Source organism: Polyodon spathula, chromosome 14, assembly GCF_017654505.1.
Source record: "Polyodon spathula isolate WHYD16114869_AA chromosome 14, ASM1765450v1, whole genome shotgun sequence".
Taxonomy (NCBI): domain Eukaryota; kingdom Metazoa; phylum Chordata; class Actinopteri; order Acipenseriformes; family Polyodontidae; genus Polyodon; species Polyodon spathula.
In genome coordinates this window covers 36,690,027-36,708,199 of record NC_054547.1, presented here as the reverse complement: position 1 = coordinate 36,708,199, position 18,173 = coordinate 36,690,027, and the positions used below count along the sequence as shown (strand labels likewise).

At 39.9% G+C, this 18,173-nt stretch overlaps 1 protein-coding gene across 2 annotated transcripts in view; it reads right to left on the bottom strand.

Moving 5' to 3' along the window:
- LOC121327130 (SPRY domain-containing SOCS box protein 4-like) overlaps window positions 1-18,173 on the bottom strand; it is a 54,609-nt gene that overhangs the window by 25,154 nt on the left and 11,282 nt on the right. The window contains exons 1-2 of one of the 2 annotated variants that reach the window (XM_041270944.1): window positions 10,094-10,165; window positions 842-1,723 (exon numbers count right to left, since the gene is read on the bottom strand). In XM_041270944.1, coding sequence (XP_041126878.1) covers window positions 842-1,535 — 694 coding nt within the window. In that variant the 5' untranslated portion in view covers window positions 1,536-1,723; window positions 10,094-10,165. Of the gene's footprint in view, window positions 1-841; window positions 1,724-10,093; window positions 10,166-18,173 lie in introns of those variants that run through there. The other variant, XM_041270943.1, reaches the window with a different exon arrangement.

Below are 18,173 nucleotides of genomic sequence, written 5' to 3'. Positions count from 1 at the left end.
ACAAGACAAAACACAACTTTGGGCATCTTTTTTGAGCATCCTGGCACAGCACTGTGGACACTGTTCATTTCCATCTCTAACAGCACAATCTATTTACCTTTTTTAAAAGTGGGAAAGGCATTCTTGCCAAGTTTAATCTGGGAACTGTAGGAATGCACATTCCATCCTGTCTGCACTGCTCCCACACAGGAGACTGGGAGGCTGCTGCAGTAGTGATCAGATAGAACATGTTTTTAAGCTCGCCACTGTGAACAGTTAGCCCTTGCCTGCTTCAGAAGGTTAGATTTGCATAAAATTTGAAAACACAGCTTAATTTCTTTATTTAGCAACACCTTGAAATCAAACTTATTTCAGTGTGTGGATCGGTGTCTTAATTTCCATTGAAGTATTAAATCCCAAATCAAAATACATCCTCACTAGAGGTTTTTAACCACGCATATTTGATGCAATCTGAGGTGGTTCTCCAGTGTTGTGAAAAGCAAAAAAAAAAAAAAAAAAAAAAAACAGTAACATTTTAGGACACTTATTCACAGGCTTTCAAATGCAGCTCTGTTTTGGTTTGTTGGAATTACTTTTTTTTTTAGCTAAAGAAAACCAGAGTAAATTAGCAACTACAGCACATTTTAGATCGAGCACATTAAAACACCATTACAAAAACATAATTCCATCTTTGCGTGTTAAAATGGTCTGCCCACTAAAAATTGAACCCATCTATACTGAGAAAATCAAATCCAAATTGAAATCAGGTGTGTATTTAAGTATAGCATAAAACATTTAATTATTCTCTATATATAAAATTCTCCTCTTTATATAAACACCTAAATAATAAAAAGACACTTACGATCAAGTCCGTTGATGTATCGTATTGTAATTTCACAGTGACCCCATACAGCACTAACGATCGGATGCAGTTTTTTTCCTTTGAGTCCTCTGAAAGCCACTCCCAGATACTGCCCGTCCACTATAAAACTCAGCGTCCCCTCGTCCATGTCCAAAACCACCAACAAAGTGTCCGGCAGCACAAACGACTCGTCCGGCTCCAAAAACACAGGGTACGTAAGTCCAGGCTGGTTTTTGCTGTTATAGTACAGCTTGTTACGCCCCAGGTCCCAGCCCCACGACTCGCCGTTGCTGCCTACTAGTGAGGTATAGCCCACCGAGTGCAAGGGGGCTTCAGCCGTGGACACTCCCACCACAGCGTGCGTCCCTCTCTGCCGCGTGGGCCAGTGGATCTGCCAGACGTGCAGCCCCCTGGTGTAGCCTACCCGGCCCCGGATGCAGTCTGTGCTCTGGGCCACTGGGTGCCTGTGGAAGGTCAGTTTGTCGTCCTCCTTGACGAAGATGTTGAGCGAGCGGTCCTCGTTATTCCAGGAGTGTTTCAGCTGGACGTCCATGGGGGCCGGAGGCATGTCCAGCAGCATGTCCAGCCGGGCGGGTTTGGAGAAGTCGGGACCATGGAGCTCCCGTTTGACCGGCTGGAATGCAGGTTCCCTCGCATCCACAGACTTTATACTCCCTGAGATTTTTTGTCCCATCGCTCTGCTACGGCGCAAGCAAAGGTTGGGGGTGGGGGGGGGGGGGGGGGGTAGTGTTTTTTGGGGTAGTTTGTCTTCTTTTTCCCCCGCTGTTACCTCATGAAAGCAGTTTGCAGAGAGCCCAACCACGAGACAGGACCTTTTACTTCCTCTTTTGAATGCACAATCCCTCAAATAAAAGCACACCCCTAAAAAAAACAAAACAAAAAACACTGGGTTATTTGAACAGGTTTTTACTTGTTTGTCTTTCTGGAAAAAAAAAAAAGTCAGAGGATTTTTCTAAAAATTAGTTTCTATAGAAAACTCCTGGACTGGACACGTTTCCCAGCAAACTGCTGAATAAATGAAGCACAAGCCACAACTGCTACTCAATAAGCTCAACCCGTACTGCAGACAAAAACTTCCTCTGATTCATAATGGAATGCAGACATTCCCACGCCTCGCATCCCACCAGTCCTCCAACAGGACCAGTCAGGCTCGAGTCACTGTCCAGACATTGTTCTTGTAAAAACAAAACCAAAAAAGAAAGTTGGAGAAACTATTTCATCATCGTGATCTCAGAGGGAAAAAGTAGAGCCCCCAAATTGGCAGTAAACATATCTTCTTAGAATGTTAAAATTAAGTTTAAATTAAGCTACAGAAAAAAAAAAAAAGCACTGGCAAAACTGACCATTTTGACACTACTTTAATATATCAATGGTAAGAACAAAATCAATAAAAAAAAAAATCTGCTCTTTTTTGTTCCAAATGAATATGGAACAAACCCCCCCCCCCCCCCCCGTAATGAATGGAGTGTGAAGTGCACAGCGGTGTGAAAAGAGGTTTGGTTTTCAGTTAACACCTCGTTTGGAGCCTGCAGGAGGTGAAAAAAAAAGTAAAAAGGCCACTTTATATTCAAATTTAAAACACCACTAGTTCTTTCTGACCCCCTACTTAACCCTAATTCAGTAAATAATTTGCAAGAAGAATTGCAGGTCATGCATGATTCAACAACACAAATGAAAAGCATTTTAATGCCTTTTGAACTGCCAAAAATAACTAAATTAAAACACACACCACCCACAACCTCAATTGTACGTTCAAAACACTATACAAGATTTACAAGCAAACAAACTCAGTTTTACAGCTTTTTTTTTTTTTTTTTTTTTTTTTTTTTTTTTTTAAATACACAGCAAAACAATTGTTTACAACAAGCTTGTTCTACTCCAACTCTGCAAAGTAGGAGATTGTTGAAAGCTGTTTAGCAACACACGCACATTCCAGCTTCCCTCCGATAGCAGCGCAAGTGGTGTGAAAGGAACAGTCAGTCCGTTCCTACATACGCAAAATTACAACAGTGCTGTAATTTTCCAGAAATTACAAGTAGCGTCACACGCCAGGAAGACTCAACAATTCCAACCTTTGACAGATATTGTTGTGACTGGAGCTTCACAGCTGGAAGTGATGAGGTCAGAACATGGCTGAACGGGGGCCAAGTCTAAATAAGTCAGGAAGCAGAGTCCAGACAGGAGTGCTGACGATTTCACTGCACTACAGTGTGTGCAAACACCGGGGACAAAATACAAAAGCAACTGCCATTTATGCAGTATTCGCAGCATGTTTAAAAAATAAATCAATTAACACAACTCCGGTTTATCCAAACAAATTGTACACAGTCTCCTCTAAAAAAAAGGCACACACAGTCAATGCAAATCTCACTTACCCAAAACCTACTTTGGATAATCAAGTTTCTACTTTACTGTTGTAAAACGTTCACAATTAGAAGATATTAAATCCATATAAATGATTCTAAATAAAAGTTTCTCCTCCTTCACAAACATCTTAAATGCAATTACAGCAATAAAGGATCGAGCCTGTCTATGTACATCCAATTAGTTTTGTTCCATCCCAATACTGCTTTGTAAGCAAGTTTCTTTCTCGTACATATTGTACATTGAGGACTTATTGTATAAATGATGCAATTTATCCTACATTTTCTTTTACACATCCAAGTGACAATTGGTTACATTAGAAAGGGTGCAGAAAAAAAAGCAGAGGCTTGTTTTCCATGCCTTCTTGGTCTTATTTTACTTTAGTTAGAAAGAAAAACATTTCAAAAAGTGAAGAATAGAAAATGACCATTAACCACTTCACCTGCATCTGAGCAACTCAGCAGCAGGATGTTCAATAAACTATGGAAGTGCAGGGTATACATTTCTCTCTCCCAACACGAGAGAAACCAAGCCTTTTATCACATTGAAGAAACATCCACATGCCAACTTCCATTTCCCCTGCAGCCACTGAAGCATGTAAAACTAATATCCCCGTAGAGACACACAAACTGCTAGGATGGCTGCAAAATATATTGTACTGCAGAATGTAAAGTAGTTCCAAAGTTAGGAGGCAGCGTGGTCCAGTGGTTAAAGTCCAGGGCTTGTAACCAGAAGGTCACTGGTTCAAATCTGCCACTCACTGTGTGATGCTGAGCAAGACACTTAACATCTCATCCACATGATAGAGAACCAGGAGCTTAAAAATTAATGTCCTATTATAAGTGACTCCACATATAATGCACAGTTCACAGCCTACCTCTGTAAAGCACTTTGTGACGATGGCCCACTCTGAAAGGGTGCCATATAAAAATAAAGATATTAATAAGCAAACATGCTCCAGGTGTGAAAGGCAGGTGGCAGCACCAAGAGAGACAGCCAACAATGCAGGCGTTTGCAAATAAATTTATAATAGTCAGCAGGTAAGGTTCTGGGTGAACAATTTGATTTAGTTATTTTACCTTACCTATTGGGAAGCTGTATACGAAATTTCAAAATAGCAAAAAACAAAACAAAAAACGCTTTTACAGGATCAAACATTGCTGACAAGAATTCAGGATTCATTATAAATGTAAAAAAGGATTTCAAAATGACTAAAAATCACAGAGTGCCAGAACTGCGTTTTAGTTTTTTCCACTTCAGAGTACGATCCAAGGATGATTAAAACGTGTTTCCACATTTTCTTAAAACAAAAATCTAGAAATGGTCCTCAGAGACCTGGGACTGAAACGTAGTTCTTGCACTCGTGGCTAGCCGCCAGGAGAGAGCAGTTTCTAACTAAGAAATAAGGACAGCCTAGACTTTAATAGAATGTTAATGACACAAGGAATGCCAAAGAGCGAGACTCAGTCAGTGGCATCCACACAAATCACCAAACCCTTTACTAACACTCTCATACAACAGGAAGAGACCACGTGCAAAGACCTCACTCCCCATTCAGCAAGGCCAACCTCACACAAAATCACCAAACCCTTTACTAAGACTTTGTATGGTCTCTCCCTGTCATAAGAGAAAGACCTCACTCACCATTCAGCAGGGTGAATCTCATTTACAATTCCATGTAACAGAGCAAGGTGGAACATTTCAACATTAATTGTCCAGCATGCATTGACCGAAATAAAATTGAGGGTTTATTTATATTTTTTGGTTTCACAGAAACTTCAAATGAAAAGGCATTCTGTGAATTAACAGTGAGGGTATACTGTGCTGCTGCTGACCCAATCACCTACATCTGAATGATTCCTTTGTTAAACTATATGAAAAGGGTAAAGTTCTACCACCTATCAATCCCACTGGTATTGTAATACCCAACTGACCCCTTCCCTCCATACATAGCCTTTAGGATTTCTAGAGAATTGTGCAAAAACAGCATGTCAATTTCTTTTGAAAACATGCCCAGAGTCCCTTGCTTCAATTAGATGGGTGACCCTTAAAGAATATCTTATCTTTAAACAGTGGTTCAATTACAGAATTATTATTAAAGTATTATTATTATTTATTTATTTTATTTTATTTTTTTAAAATAAGAGTGACCTCCTTAGTGCATTTCTCATATTATTAAAATCAAAGTCTGTTTGACAGTTATAATGAACTCCTAGAAAACAGTTTGTCCATCAAAAGGTCTATTGTACAAATTGTGCTTTTGGGGGGGAAAAAAAAAAAAAAAAAAAAAAAAACCCATAACAAAGTTGAGATTCCAGGAATGTGAAGGCTCTCCCAAGAGTATTTTGGCTTGCCTAGCAGTAGGCTTCATGTTGCCTGAGCTACAAAGTAAACAGATTTTTCAAAGCCTGAAAAAAAAAAAAAAAAAAAAAAAAAAAAAGATGTCTGTATGTGTCCAGTTAACAACAAGCTCATATATACCCAAAAGTGATTTTTAGTAATACATAAAGTCTGCCTGTTCCTTTATGCATTTGGACCCCACAGGAGCCAGTGCAACCAAACTTTGCATGGCCTCCTCTTTCATCCAGGGGAAGGGCAAGGGCTGCGTTTGGATCCAGAATTTTGACCCCTGGGATACTTTATTTAGTAACCCATTACTGGAACACTACAGGAGCCGTGTATCCCAAATTAAAAGAAACCAACAAAACCGAAAAAAAAAAAAATTGAAAAACAAAGATTAATGGCAAATTAAGAAAAAAAAAAGGGAAAAAGGGGGTCAGAATGCATTGTACGATTACCCAAGATTGGTAATTTATAGGAAACATTGAAATACTGAATTTCCCTGGGCAACGCTGGTTACTTCAGCTAGTAAGCTATATAAAAATAAAATGGTTGTAAAACAAAAGTGATTTTGTAGCCTTCCTAAAACGACATTGTAAAAGAAAGCCGCTGGGATTAGCACTTCTCTTTTTGAACTCCTAGTGTTTTATTAAGAACACCTTCCTCTCTTTGCATCTCTCTTTGACACACTCCCATTGAGAGCTAATCCCTTCCTTGTTTACCCCACAGCTTTTCTATTGCAGCATTTGTTTCTTACTAGCACGTGTTTCCTCAATTAGTTTTCTGCCAACTGCTTCAGGTTTTATACTACATACTGTTCATCTACGGCTAATGTAATTAACTTTAAATAGATTCACCTTCTAAACCTTCTGCTTACCTCTAAGCCATCATTCGTGCTTTCAAACGAAAAAGCAGACTCGATTTAGAACAGTCACATGTGCACCGTTTTCAATTTTGTATTCATTTCAAATTTAAAAAAAAAGTTGATTTTCAGTGTTACATTACAGTGCATGAAGGTGCATTTGTTACACAAATATACCCCTATTCTACTGGCTTGTTGAGAAAAAGGCAAAGAACTTTGACCTCAAATCACAATGTGAAGCATTCCTACAATGATGAAAGGCCTGTCCAAGCCGCTTGACCCTGCTTTGAAGTCAATTCCCTCAATAACAAAAGCTAGTGCAATACAATGGAACATAAAAGAACAGGTCAACAGAAAAGGGAGAGTCTAAAAGATTGCAAAAAAATTAAAAAAAAAAAAAAAAAAAAAAAAAAAAAAAAGTCAGAACTTGAGAATGCTGCAAATTTAAAACTACTGCATGCACCTACAGTACATAAACTCCTCTGTATTAAACAGATGTTCCTTGGGGATCACAGACACTCCAAGAAAGAAAAAGGCAGCCCAGGGACTGCCCAGATTTAGGCTGCCATTTCGTTGTGGCACATATATGAACGCAAAGCAGATTTAGGGCAAGCTTTTCATATCACATGACCAATGTGGTTACGTAGCTCAGTAGACACGCCCATACATGGCTCTACGTTTAGATTTTTAACTACTGAGCTAGTGTTTACTGACCCGGATGCCCAATATATTTATATATTTTTTCATGATGGTTTTTATTTTCAGTATGTTTCTAATTGTGTATGGAAACCAAAGAGAGCTCACATCCCAAAAGAAAGTGGCTAAACACCTTTCAATATGTTACTTCAGCCATTAAACATGTATATAGCAAGTGTTCCTTGTTTTGAATTATTTACAGGTTATTGAACAAACGCAGTAACTTGACTTCGAATCATCTGATGTCAGTACTTGATGGCTAGTTGTAATTAGTAATGTTAAACTGTTGTAATGTTGGAATGTATTTTCTATTTTGGCCAGGTTACAATATTTACACTGAGATTGTTATAAATATTATTTGTTAGAATTAAACAGATGTGGAATATTTAGGTTGCTATATGATAGATCTTATTTTATTCCGAATACACTACAGCAAAAATTATTATTTGGTGGTTTGCGCAATATTATGCTACTGTTGCTTTAATTGGAGGAAATACACGCTGTGACGTTGCTGCTCATTGAGTACTTTTAATTCTAATTAATTAGTTGCCCAAGGAAATAGGGTACAGAGCGAAGAAATCTCACCTTGGACATTGTTTGAACACTTTGTGAAACCGGCTAAACTTTACCGGCTTACACAGTTATGCTGCCTGCTTAAGTGCACACGCATTTGCCTTTTACTCTTGGTAGCGTTAGGGACCAGAGTTCGGTCCTATAATAAACACTATTAAAACAATGTTCATAACACAAAACAATAACAATCCTACTTAGAGCTTTGTCACTTGTGTAGCCTCTCCCAAGTCAGCGCCAGTCTTGCAGAGTGACACAGCGAGGCCTGGAAAGATTGTGAACGGCACCTTTGTCCTGAACACATCGGATCCCAAATCAAAAAGTTAGACAATTCGATCGTGTATCTGGGTATCCATCGGGACATCTTACTGTGAGACTGGATATGATTTAAACGAAATGTTAAATTCACAACATAAAGCTGCTGCTTTATCTGCAAGTCTGGGAAACTGACGCCAAACAAGGCAAAACTTTACTTTTTTTTGTTATAATGAAGCCTCCACTCTAAATGTTCGTCTTCATTTTTTTATAATTACATTCTTTGATTTATTTCAGCGCTTTCCTTTTGGCTTATTTGTTGCTTAGTTGTAGAAAACCGGATTTGTAAAAGATTTGCCGCAGGAACGAGTACCAACACAGCACTTCGGTACGCAGTCTCAGATTCTGACTGTACAAGAAATATGACGCAAGGCGGGAAAGTTAGGTTATATAAAAAAATGGTTTGGAAATTAATTCAGCTTTTTGACACACTGGCCCGTTTTCCTGGATTCAGGAAACAAGAGCAATATGCACACACACATTACACTAAATGTAACTGGCCCAATTCGGGCCTGTGGTGTTTCATAACTACCGGCCAAACTGCGCTCTGATCTATACTAATCGTACAACTTTCATTATAAAAATATTAATTAAAAAATGTATATCCAAGTGTGATAAGTATGTGTCTTTACATTAAAATAACAATCATTTGTTCCGCTGCTTGCTTTTACATGCACTTAAAATACTGTTCTCATCCACAACTATTAAGATCGCTGATGACCCATGTGAGGGCGAGACCCTCACTAACATTTCAACGTCTGTTATTGTGATTATTATTGTTAATGTTATTCTACTGACACTAGAGCAGTGGCTTCTTATATATCGTGCATATTGCTGAGTAAAGGGTAATTGATATGGGATGTTTGCTCTTTACTGGTAATGGTTAGGGACTAGAGAACAACAAGTAAACAAATAGTTTAACGATTGTGTTTTTGTAGGTTAAACAAACAGGTAATAAATGAGAACATGTGGAATGCATTTAAGATTATTTAACGCCCTGTCTTTCCTTGGGAGGAAGGTGGTCAGTTGTGAGCTTGTCTTGTGAATGTCAGTCATTGTGAACAACCTGATAGTCATTTGCAATCTAAGTGAAGTATCCATTACGAAAATAAATATTTATATATCTCAACACTGGCAGCTGCTGTTTCCCGCATTCTAAATACCGGCGTTCTTTCCAGAATAATGGGTTTGTGGGCGGGGGTAAGCTTGGACTGTCACCCTGTTACACACAACATTGTCAAAATGTTTTTAATATAACAGCATAGAATTGCTATTGTGCATTGGAAAAACAAACAAACAAACAAACAAACAAACAAACATCTGCTACAAAAGGATTACCTGTATATAACAAAAAAAAAGCATTGCCACATTTGAGGCCTGTTTTTCAGCACATATGTGAATGCACAAAGGTGCCTTAAATGCAAACGTTTACAGGGTAGCAGACCTAAATATGAGGTGGCCCTGGGCAGACCCAGTAGTGTGAACAGGGCCCATACTGAATGACTGTGATGCATCTGCAATAAACTTTACAGCAGCACAAGGGTGAGGTGCATTTAGGGAATCCAAGCTACTAAATTGAGTCCTTTCAACTAGATTAAAACCTGGTGAATGGAGGCCAGTCATTAAATACAAAAACATGCAGAGAAGTGGAAAAATATCTAGCAGTAACCAAACCTGCAAGAACTTCAGATTCAACAAGTCCTTCCACAGAAATCCTCTTTTCAATACTCCAGGGCAAGCGTTGGGTGCTTCTCTGAACACGTGGCAAAGCAGCCTCCGTCAACTTCCCAGTAATCACATTCTAACACTGCAATACATTAGGTGTTCGAGCAATCCAGAAAAGGCTTAGAAACACTACACAGCTATATTTCCACAAGCTTTGCTTGTCTTGTGGGTCAGTTACAAATTTACAGCGCCCCTACTGCTATATTGATTACATGGTTGCAATAATAGGTGAAAAGAAAAAAAAAAAAAAAAAAAAAGCAACACATGGAAAATCACATTTCTTGCAAATACCAAAAAAAAAAAAAAAAAAAGAACCCACAAAAATTTGAATTAATGAATAAATACAAAAAATTCCTTACCATAAAAACCTCAGTTCAAGTTTGTTCCACATAAAGCAGACATGAAGTTGCAGCAAGACACTAGTTACATTTTTTACAGTATCCTCAAACTAAAAAAAAGCAGAATGACCTTTCTGGCAAAACTTCCACGACATCAGGACCTCTACCCTGGTCCTCAAAACATGTGTGTACAAATAAAAAAAAACCACCAACCACACACACACACACACACACAACAGGGAAAGCGTTCCAACAAAAAGATGTCCACTTCAAAGTTAAAGCCAGGAACTGTGTGAAAAACACATTAGTGGGTGAGGCGCACAGCAGACAAGGTGGAAGCACACATACACACCCACACTGCTCTCTCTCAGTGGCACACAAGCTGCTTGTAGTAGCAAGCTGGCAGTCAGTTAGCACAGCTAGGGGAATGTTCAGAAAAATTACTCTCAATTAAAACTGCTGTCCTTCACCTCTGCAGGCAAATCTAAAAATAAACACCCTCAAGATCCCGCTATTCTTTGCAAGCTTCTTGGACCTCCGCTGCCCAAGATTTCAGCCACTTTGCTGCTTTATTCTCTCAAGAGCCAGCTCGCCCCAGTGACGAGCCTGCTACTCAAGCGAGTGCACTGCCCCATGGTGAAAGCCGATCCTGCTGATCTCATGACCAAGACTAGCTGCAGTGGCCAGGGAATATGGAACAGATGGCGACGCCCCTTCTCCCCCCTTCCCCCCCCACAGGGAACAGCCCCCGACAGACTACACAAAGATAATGTAGCACACTCTATGGATGCAGGCAGTGTCTTTCCCTTACAGGCTTTCCTCTCTACTGGCCCCCCATTCCAGGTTTGTACTTATTAAAAATAAAAAAAAAATGCCAAGATCAGATAGTCAAAAGATTGTCTTTACAAGATTAATTAAATCTATGCAGAACATGGGCCCTGTAATTTGCAGGACAATGCTTCTCTACAGAAAGGGGACCAACGGCAGGAAGACATCTGGGACCCCTCTTAACAATGGCAGATTGGTAAGGGTTAGGAAGAGCCACCTTTAGTCTATACATGTGTGTCTCACAAAGACTGCCCATTGTCTCAGCTTCAAAAGGGAGCCACAAGTATCTGATTACCAGGGCAAGCAGGAGCAGGATGGGTGCTCATCTGGCAGGCGTCAGGACGTCCCGGGGCAGATGGCTGACAAAACATGAGTGTGGACTGGGACCCATCATTACTAGCATTGAAACACTCCACAACACCCATCAAACATACCATGTGTTGTATTATCTTTCAGTGTTTGAAGCATATGGTTGGGGGGAAAAAAAAAAAAAGTTTCAATAGAAAAATAGCAAATATACCACAACTACAGGCTTAAGTTAGTAGTTTTGTATTGACAAAGAGTCTGGGACACCATTGTGTTCTGGGATTCTCACTCTATACATACCACATGCAAGCCATCATTTTTTTTTCCTCCCCTGGAAAGGTTTTCTGTAGGCCAGCATGTTCTTATCAAAAACGCAGAGTTTCTGCAGCTAACAGCAATAATTCAAAAGTATGGTGTGGTTAGTAGTAAGAAAAGAGAGTACAAAAGTAAGAAATGCATTTAATGTCCCCTTGACTTAAAATAAAGGTCTGGTTCCACGACACCAAATCAGCACCAGTCTGGGGTTACATTACCAAATCAAGATTATTGCTAATCATAAATCATCAGGTCTGTGAAACCAGCTGAAAATGTCTAGATACAAATAAGAAAGCCACTTGCCAGAATTAGTTTTTGCCTGCAGAATTTAATGTCTCAAATGGTGTTTATTTTGAAAACAGGTATCTTCTATATTTAAAAAAAAAAAAAAAAAAAAAAAAAAAACACACCACACACACACACACACACACACACACACACACACACAACTGTGAACTAGCTTACCATTGTGCTGCCAATGTCAATCAAAAGGCCATACTGAAAAGTGGTTCACTGGTTGAATAATGTGGCATTTGGGCTAGCTCCCAAGGGGCAGATCTCCTTGCCTGTTTGTACAACAAGGTCTGGCAGTTCATCTTAGCAATTAGGGAGGACTGAACTATTGACCGCTTGGAGGGGGGGGGGGGGGGGGGGGGGAATTGAAGCCAGCTGAAAAATAATGTTCCAGATCACAGAAATAGGATAGTGTCCCTCCCTGGTCACAATGTATTAAATGTTTATAAAAAAGTGTATTTTTGGTCCTTTTATAGAATGTAAACTCAACATTGCCATTGCCAAACTTGGACTAAAGAGAAGACTAAGAGGGTTGGGATTCACTTAAAACAGATGAGAAACATTGCATTTAGCAATATGCTTTATGGACAATAGGAATTGCTGTAGGTAATCTGTCAATAGGAACAAAAGAGATACATTTTAACTATCATTTTGTTGTGGCCAATTTCACATGCCAAACACTACACAAGAACATAAAATACAACCCCGAACCAAACAATGCTAAATTATACAGCTGAAGTGACAAAAAGAGCTTTAAAAATAAGAACATTTACCAGGGGGGGGACGACACATTACGAATGTATCAGGGATCCTACTTACTAGACTGGCCGAGCTGCACGTTACCCTTTCTGAACAATGGCTCCACACTAAATCTTCCATGGTTATTAGGAGACCCAGTAGCAGCATGTGGGTTAACCCAACTGGACAAATTCAAAAGCCACATGGAACCAAGCAATCTGTGTGAGGCAACATGGGCTCCAAGGCTAAAATAGTCTACCCCAAAATCACCCCCACCCCAAATCGCACACAAAGCTGCATTTGAGATGAGACCAAAGATTGTGCATAAGCAAAAAGGACATTGCATGAAACATCTAAACACTAGTCACTTATGATTACTTGATAAGCCATCAAAGAGAGCTGGGTAACGACGCCAATTATGCCAGGTTTCTAAACTACCTCTCAGAGGAAACAGACAGATGTCCATTACGGACCATAAAACGTATCACTCGATCAGTGGCCACAGACGTGCTTCCAGGCTATTTGCATGACGACAGAAGGAAGGCAGCCGGGTTTCTTGCCTTGGGATATAAATATTCAGAACAGTGGATGTCCTCTTCGCACGCTTCAGAGATTATTGCAATGCTAAGACTAACACGCTTCATGCAGAATTAACTGGCGTGACCGACATTACCGTGAGGTGTCCTTGGGCACCACAAGTGATAAAGGATACATTTATTAACATATCACATTGGTAGACTATTAAAGATGCATCACTTCATTTTTCAAGAGAGTTTATATATGTTTACAAATACCATGCACCTCTAAACTAAAAGCGCCACAGTAGACCTTTCTATTTGAAAAACATAGCCAACATATTTTGATGGCGCCACTGATCTCTATTAGCAAAAGCTTTCCAAAACAGAACCAAATGGCAATGCAAAGTTAGGCCAAAACAGGACTCGCCTGCTAAAAATAAAAAGGAGGAGATGGGCGAATTAGGCACCTAATGGTATTTTCAAATCAAGACGTACAGAATTTCTCCCTTCAGTGTCTCTTTGTATAGACAGGAAAATACAAACACACTGGTCGGCCACCCAATTCAAGGGATGGAAATAAAACTCCAATTGCATAGCAGCTTCACCCGCTTACAGACAAACTGTTCCTTCTTCCTGCCTTTGACTTTGAAGAATGACCCTTCTTCATACTGATCCATAAAATGAGATCACAGGAAAATTGAACAGCAACTTCTCTGAACTACAAAATACCTCAGTCAATTAAAATCCAATTTGCACTAGAGATCAGGCAAGGTTTAAGTGCTCTTGCTAACTTCAGCAGAGATGTATTGCACTTTGTAAAACATGGCTGAAGGTGCTGCTTTGCCTCAGTCAAATTGATAATTCATCTGTACTACTTTACACCCTCCCCATCCCCTCTACAATAATTAGAGAAGGTTCCTTTTTGCTGTTCATGCCATTATGCCAACAGTGGAATATGCTTATGATACAACCTCCTTCTAGATCTCCACCATAAAACTGTGAAAAGTAACTAGGGCTATAAAGTTTATATAAAAAAAAAAAAAAAGTTGTTAAATGCTGTCTATTTCAATCTTCAACAACAGATTACTGCACTATCAATTTCCTCCAAATCTACGCCAAACCGATATCATATTTTAACCAATTACAGCAAGTCTAAAAATGCAATAAACTCTCTCAACATGGGCGTCAAACATCTCGCACCATTAATACTGTACTGGCAGAATGACTGCACAGCCTTCAAGATATTGTGCTAGAAGCTCAATCCGCTCTGCAGTGCAGCCAGATCAGCTGGTTTTATTATATTACAATTAGAGCTGCACAGCCCTTTCATTCAAGATGCACTTTAAAAAGAATAATCAGTTTTAACATCAGCGGCCATTAGGAAAATGATAATGAGTATTATCTAGTATAGAAGGTAAATGATGCAAACTGAATTCATTGAAAAACGCAAGGCTGGAAGTACCTACAAAATCTAATGAAATAAAACTGTCAGCGCGCACCGATGCAGATTATTATGAACAGAAAACTATCAAACAAAAGCTAACATTTTACTGCATCTGATGAGCGTTTCAAGGTTTTGTTTAAAATTAAACCGCTTTATCCCATCTACAGTCCCGTTTGGTTTGCAGTTGTTCTTAAGACAATATGCCAATGGATGGATCCCCCACTGCCACAGGCACACAACAAAAACCTATTTATTTAAAAGCCTAATTTCATGGAGCACCAAGATTCCCCAGGCATGGGTAACCAAACAGGCCCCAAAGGGCTATAAATGTTTCCTCTAGAAGCCATGCTCCACAGTGTGACAACACTAAACATTGCCTGGCTTAAGTTTTCAAATGCTTGATGCTTCAGTCATTAAGCTTTATGAACAGTGACAGTGCAATTAGGCAGTCACAAAAGGAGAATGAATGCAAAATAATAAAATCATGTGCAATAACAATCTATTTTTGTATAGCACCTTTCATAGTGGACCACCATCAAAGCACTTTACACGAGGTAGGCTGTGAACTGTGCATTATATGCATACAATAAGACACTGACTTAACATCTCATCCACATGATGGAGCATAAGGAGGTGAAGTGATTTGCTCAGGGTCACACGGGAGGAAGGATTTGAACTGGTGACCTTCTGATTACAAGCTCTGGACTTTAACCACTGGACCACAATGCCACTGCAAGGCATTCCCCACAATGAACCTGAAGAGAACAAGGTCTAACCTACATGTTGGGGGGGGGGGGGGGGGGGGGGGGGGTGGGGGGGGGGGGGGGGGTGGTAAACTCAAGCCAACATTATCAAATGCTTCACTTTAAAACAGTAGCACAGATTGGTTACTCTTCCTACAAACAAGGAATCCCCACTCTGCACTAATGGAAATTCGCAGCAGAATATTCCAAGATGGTGGTGCCCTGTGAATTCGTTGCTTGACTGGCAAGTTAAATAAAGGATGAAGGTGATAGTTAAAGACCCTTCTATTTTAACCTCAAAGACCTTAAGGTTTTTATTTGCTATTGCGAACAAAAGGATTTTGAACAAATTGATGCATTCATTTCATAGGTCCCAAGTTTCATCACCTGTAATGCTGGTCCAGACTATCAGCTGCACGAGAGGGGGGGGGGGCGTAATCAGAGCAACTAAGAACTGCCGTGGGACTGCAGGTTTTAAAACGTCAATTTGCGGGTCTACCTACTAGTCTTCGTATTATAGAAGGGCAATGTATAAAATTAGCAGCGTTTTCCAGGCAGTCAACTTATGCTGATTTTATGGAAGAACAAATTGTCACAAGCCATAGAGATTCTTGCACATTAAAGAGCTGTAGTGAAATACTACTGATACTAGAAGCAGATTTCATTACGCTTGTACAGTACACATTAGTCTTCTTACCAGAAGTGAGCAAGACCTCCAGGGAATGCCTGTTTATAGACTTCAAATATTTATATAGTCCATTTTTCACCTCGGGTGATGACTCAGGCAGAATACCCAAGACATTAAAATGAGCAAAGTCAGTTTGGTGGCATTTTAAAATGTACAGGAAGCACGCAACATGAGGATTTTGTTTTGGGAAGAAAAAAAAAAAACACCTTTTTGGTCCTCAAAGAATCCCTTGATATAGTTGAGGATGTTTCTGAAGATGACAAAATCAGATCATTTTGAAGAGACAAATTTTCTGCCATTGATTGGCCTCAACAGCAGTGGAGCAAATAAATTTAAATACATTTTTTAAAAAATTACACTTCCTAACACAGGTGTCTCATGCTTCATGGATGAGACACCTCCATCGTGAGATCCACACACCAACAAAACAGCGGTTGCACAACTGGACTGGAGGAAACAACAATCACTGCAGGGAACGAGAGGAAATTGAAAGACCTGTATACTATAAATAATCTTTTTATATAGCGCCTTTCATAGTGGCTCACCATCACAAAATGCTTTCAATTATACGAGACTAGGGTGTGTGAGCTATGCATCAGCTGCAGAGTCACTTGCAACAATGTCTTGCTCAAAAGACAGAGCACAAGGAGGTTAAGTGACTTGCTCAGGGTCACACAATGAGTCAGTGGCTGAGCTGGTATTTGAACCGGGGACCTTCTGGTTACAACCTTGATTCTTTAACCACTGGATCACCTCCTAGCACTGTATCAAAATGTGAATGTTGAACATCTGTATGTTAGGAGTTATACATGTTAGAGTTTACAATGTCATCACAAATCCCTATATAAATAAATTATAAATTATCCAGAGTTTCACTGTGTGTTTGTATTCCTTTTGCTTGTACTTGGTAAAGTTGTTAAATCATATCAATATAAAATTTAAATAAAAAAAATCCCACATGCAATTCACTCTTTTTCTCTAGTATGCAAAATAGAATGCAGAATGCCGGCATGTCAAAGACTGAAGTCTGAGTGAGCCATTGTTTTCAGATAATCCCTTAACTATGCAATCTAATTACATTGTACTGCCTGCCAACAAGCCAACAGATGCCATTGACAACATAAAACCCTCACAAAATGTGTTGGTTATATTTATACTATAGGGGCCTGTGTCAAAAAATGATGGAACCTTGAGGAAGACCACATTAAAACTGGGGGATACATGCAGTTGAAGGCAGCCCTGAAGAGCAAATCACTTTTGTTTGGCCTCCCAAGTGTTAAGGCACTACAATGCAACAGAGCACAGCTACAAGTTCACTGTGGTGTCTACTATCTGCAGGCAGCCCAGACTCTCACCCTAGAAGATTAGAAATAATCCCATCACAGCACATGATGACAGGTCACCTGACCCCTTCCATTGAAAACACTCCTCTGTGCGTGCAAGCACACTGCAGGGGGACAGTGTCAGGGATTTGACATGACGTACCACATGTGACCCTGCTTCACCAGAAGGTCAAGCACAGACATACATAATCTTCACCGAGATAGAGTGGTCATGTCCCGTCCCCCACTGTGTGCGGTATAGGGAGAAAGGGTGAACTTACTGCACTTCAGAGAAATGGAACAGTACACAGGCCACAGATAGTCCTTTCCACTGTACTATCGAGCCGGGTTGTTTCTGCACTGCAGAGCCTGTGTGATGTGACGTCACACCTAATGACTATGTCGAGTCGCATGCAGTATTAGGAGGCGCTGTATTGTAGTTGAAAATGGTGGATCCAGAGGTTATGGCTTTCTTCATTTATTTTACCATGACTGCCTGGGGCCCGAAAGCTCGGATGTGCCAGTGGAAAGGGGTATTTGAGTCAGAGGAACATTGTCTGTTATCGAAAAGGATTCCATTTCGAGTCTTAATACACATCGTTTATTTATGAATTTATATTTTAATATCAGTGCCAAGTTATACCCATGAGTATTTCTACAAGACGACAAAGTTCATGAGAAGAACTGCAAATCCATCTCAGAAGGACGAGAGAAGATAAAAGGGCCAAGTGCCAAGGGTTTCAACATCTCTTCTCAATGAAATAACAGGTCTGTGATAAAGTGCTCATTAAAAATCAGGCACACTGCCATTTGCTTTGTGATAAGCAGTCTCTCAATGCTGTATTACATTAGAGATGTGGAATAAATGGCTCATGTGAGCCATCTGGCTAGGCCTGCAAGACCAG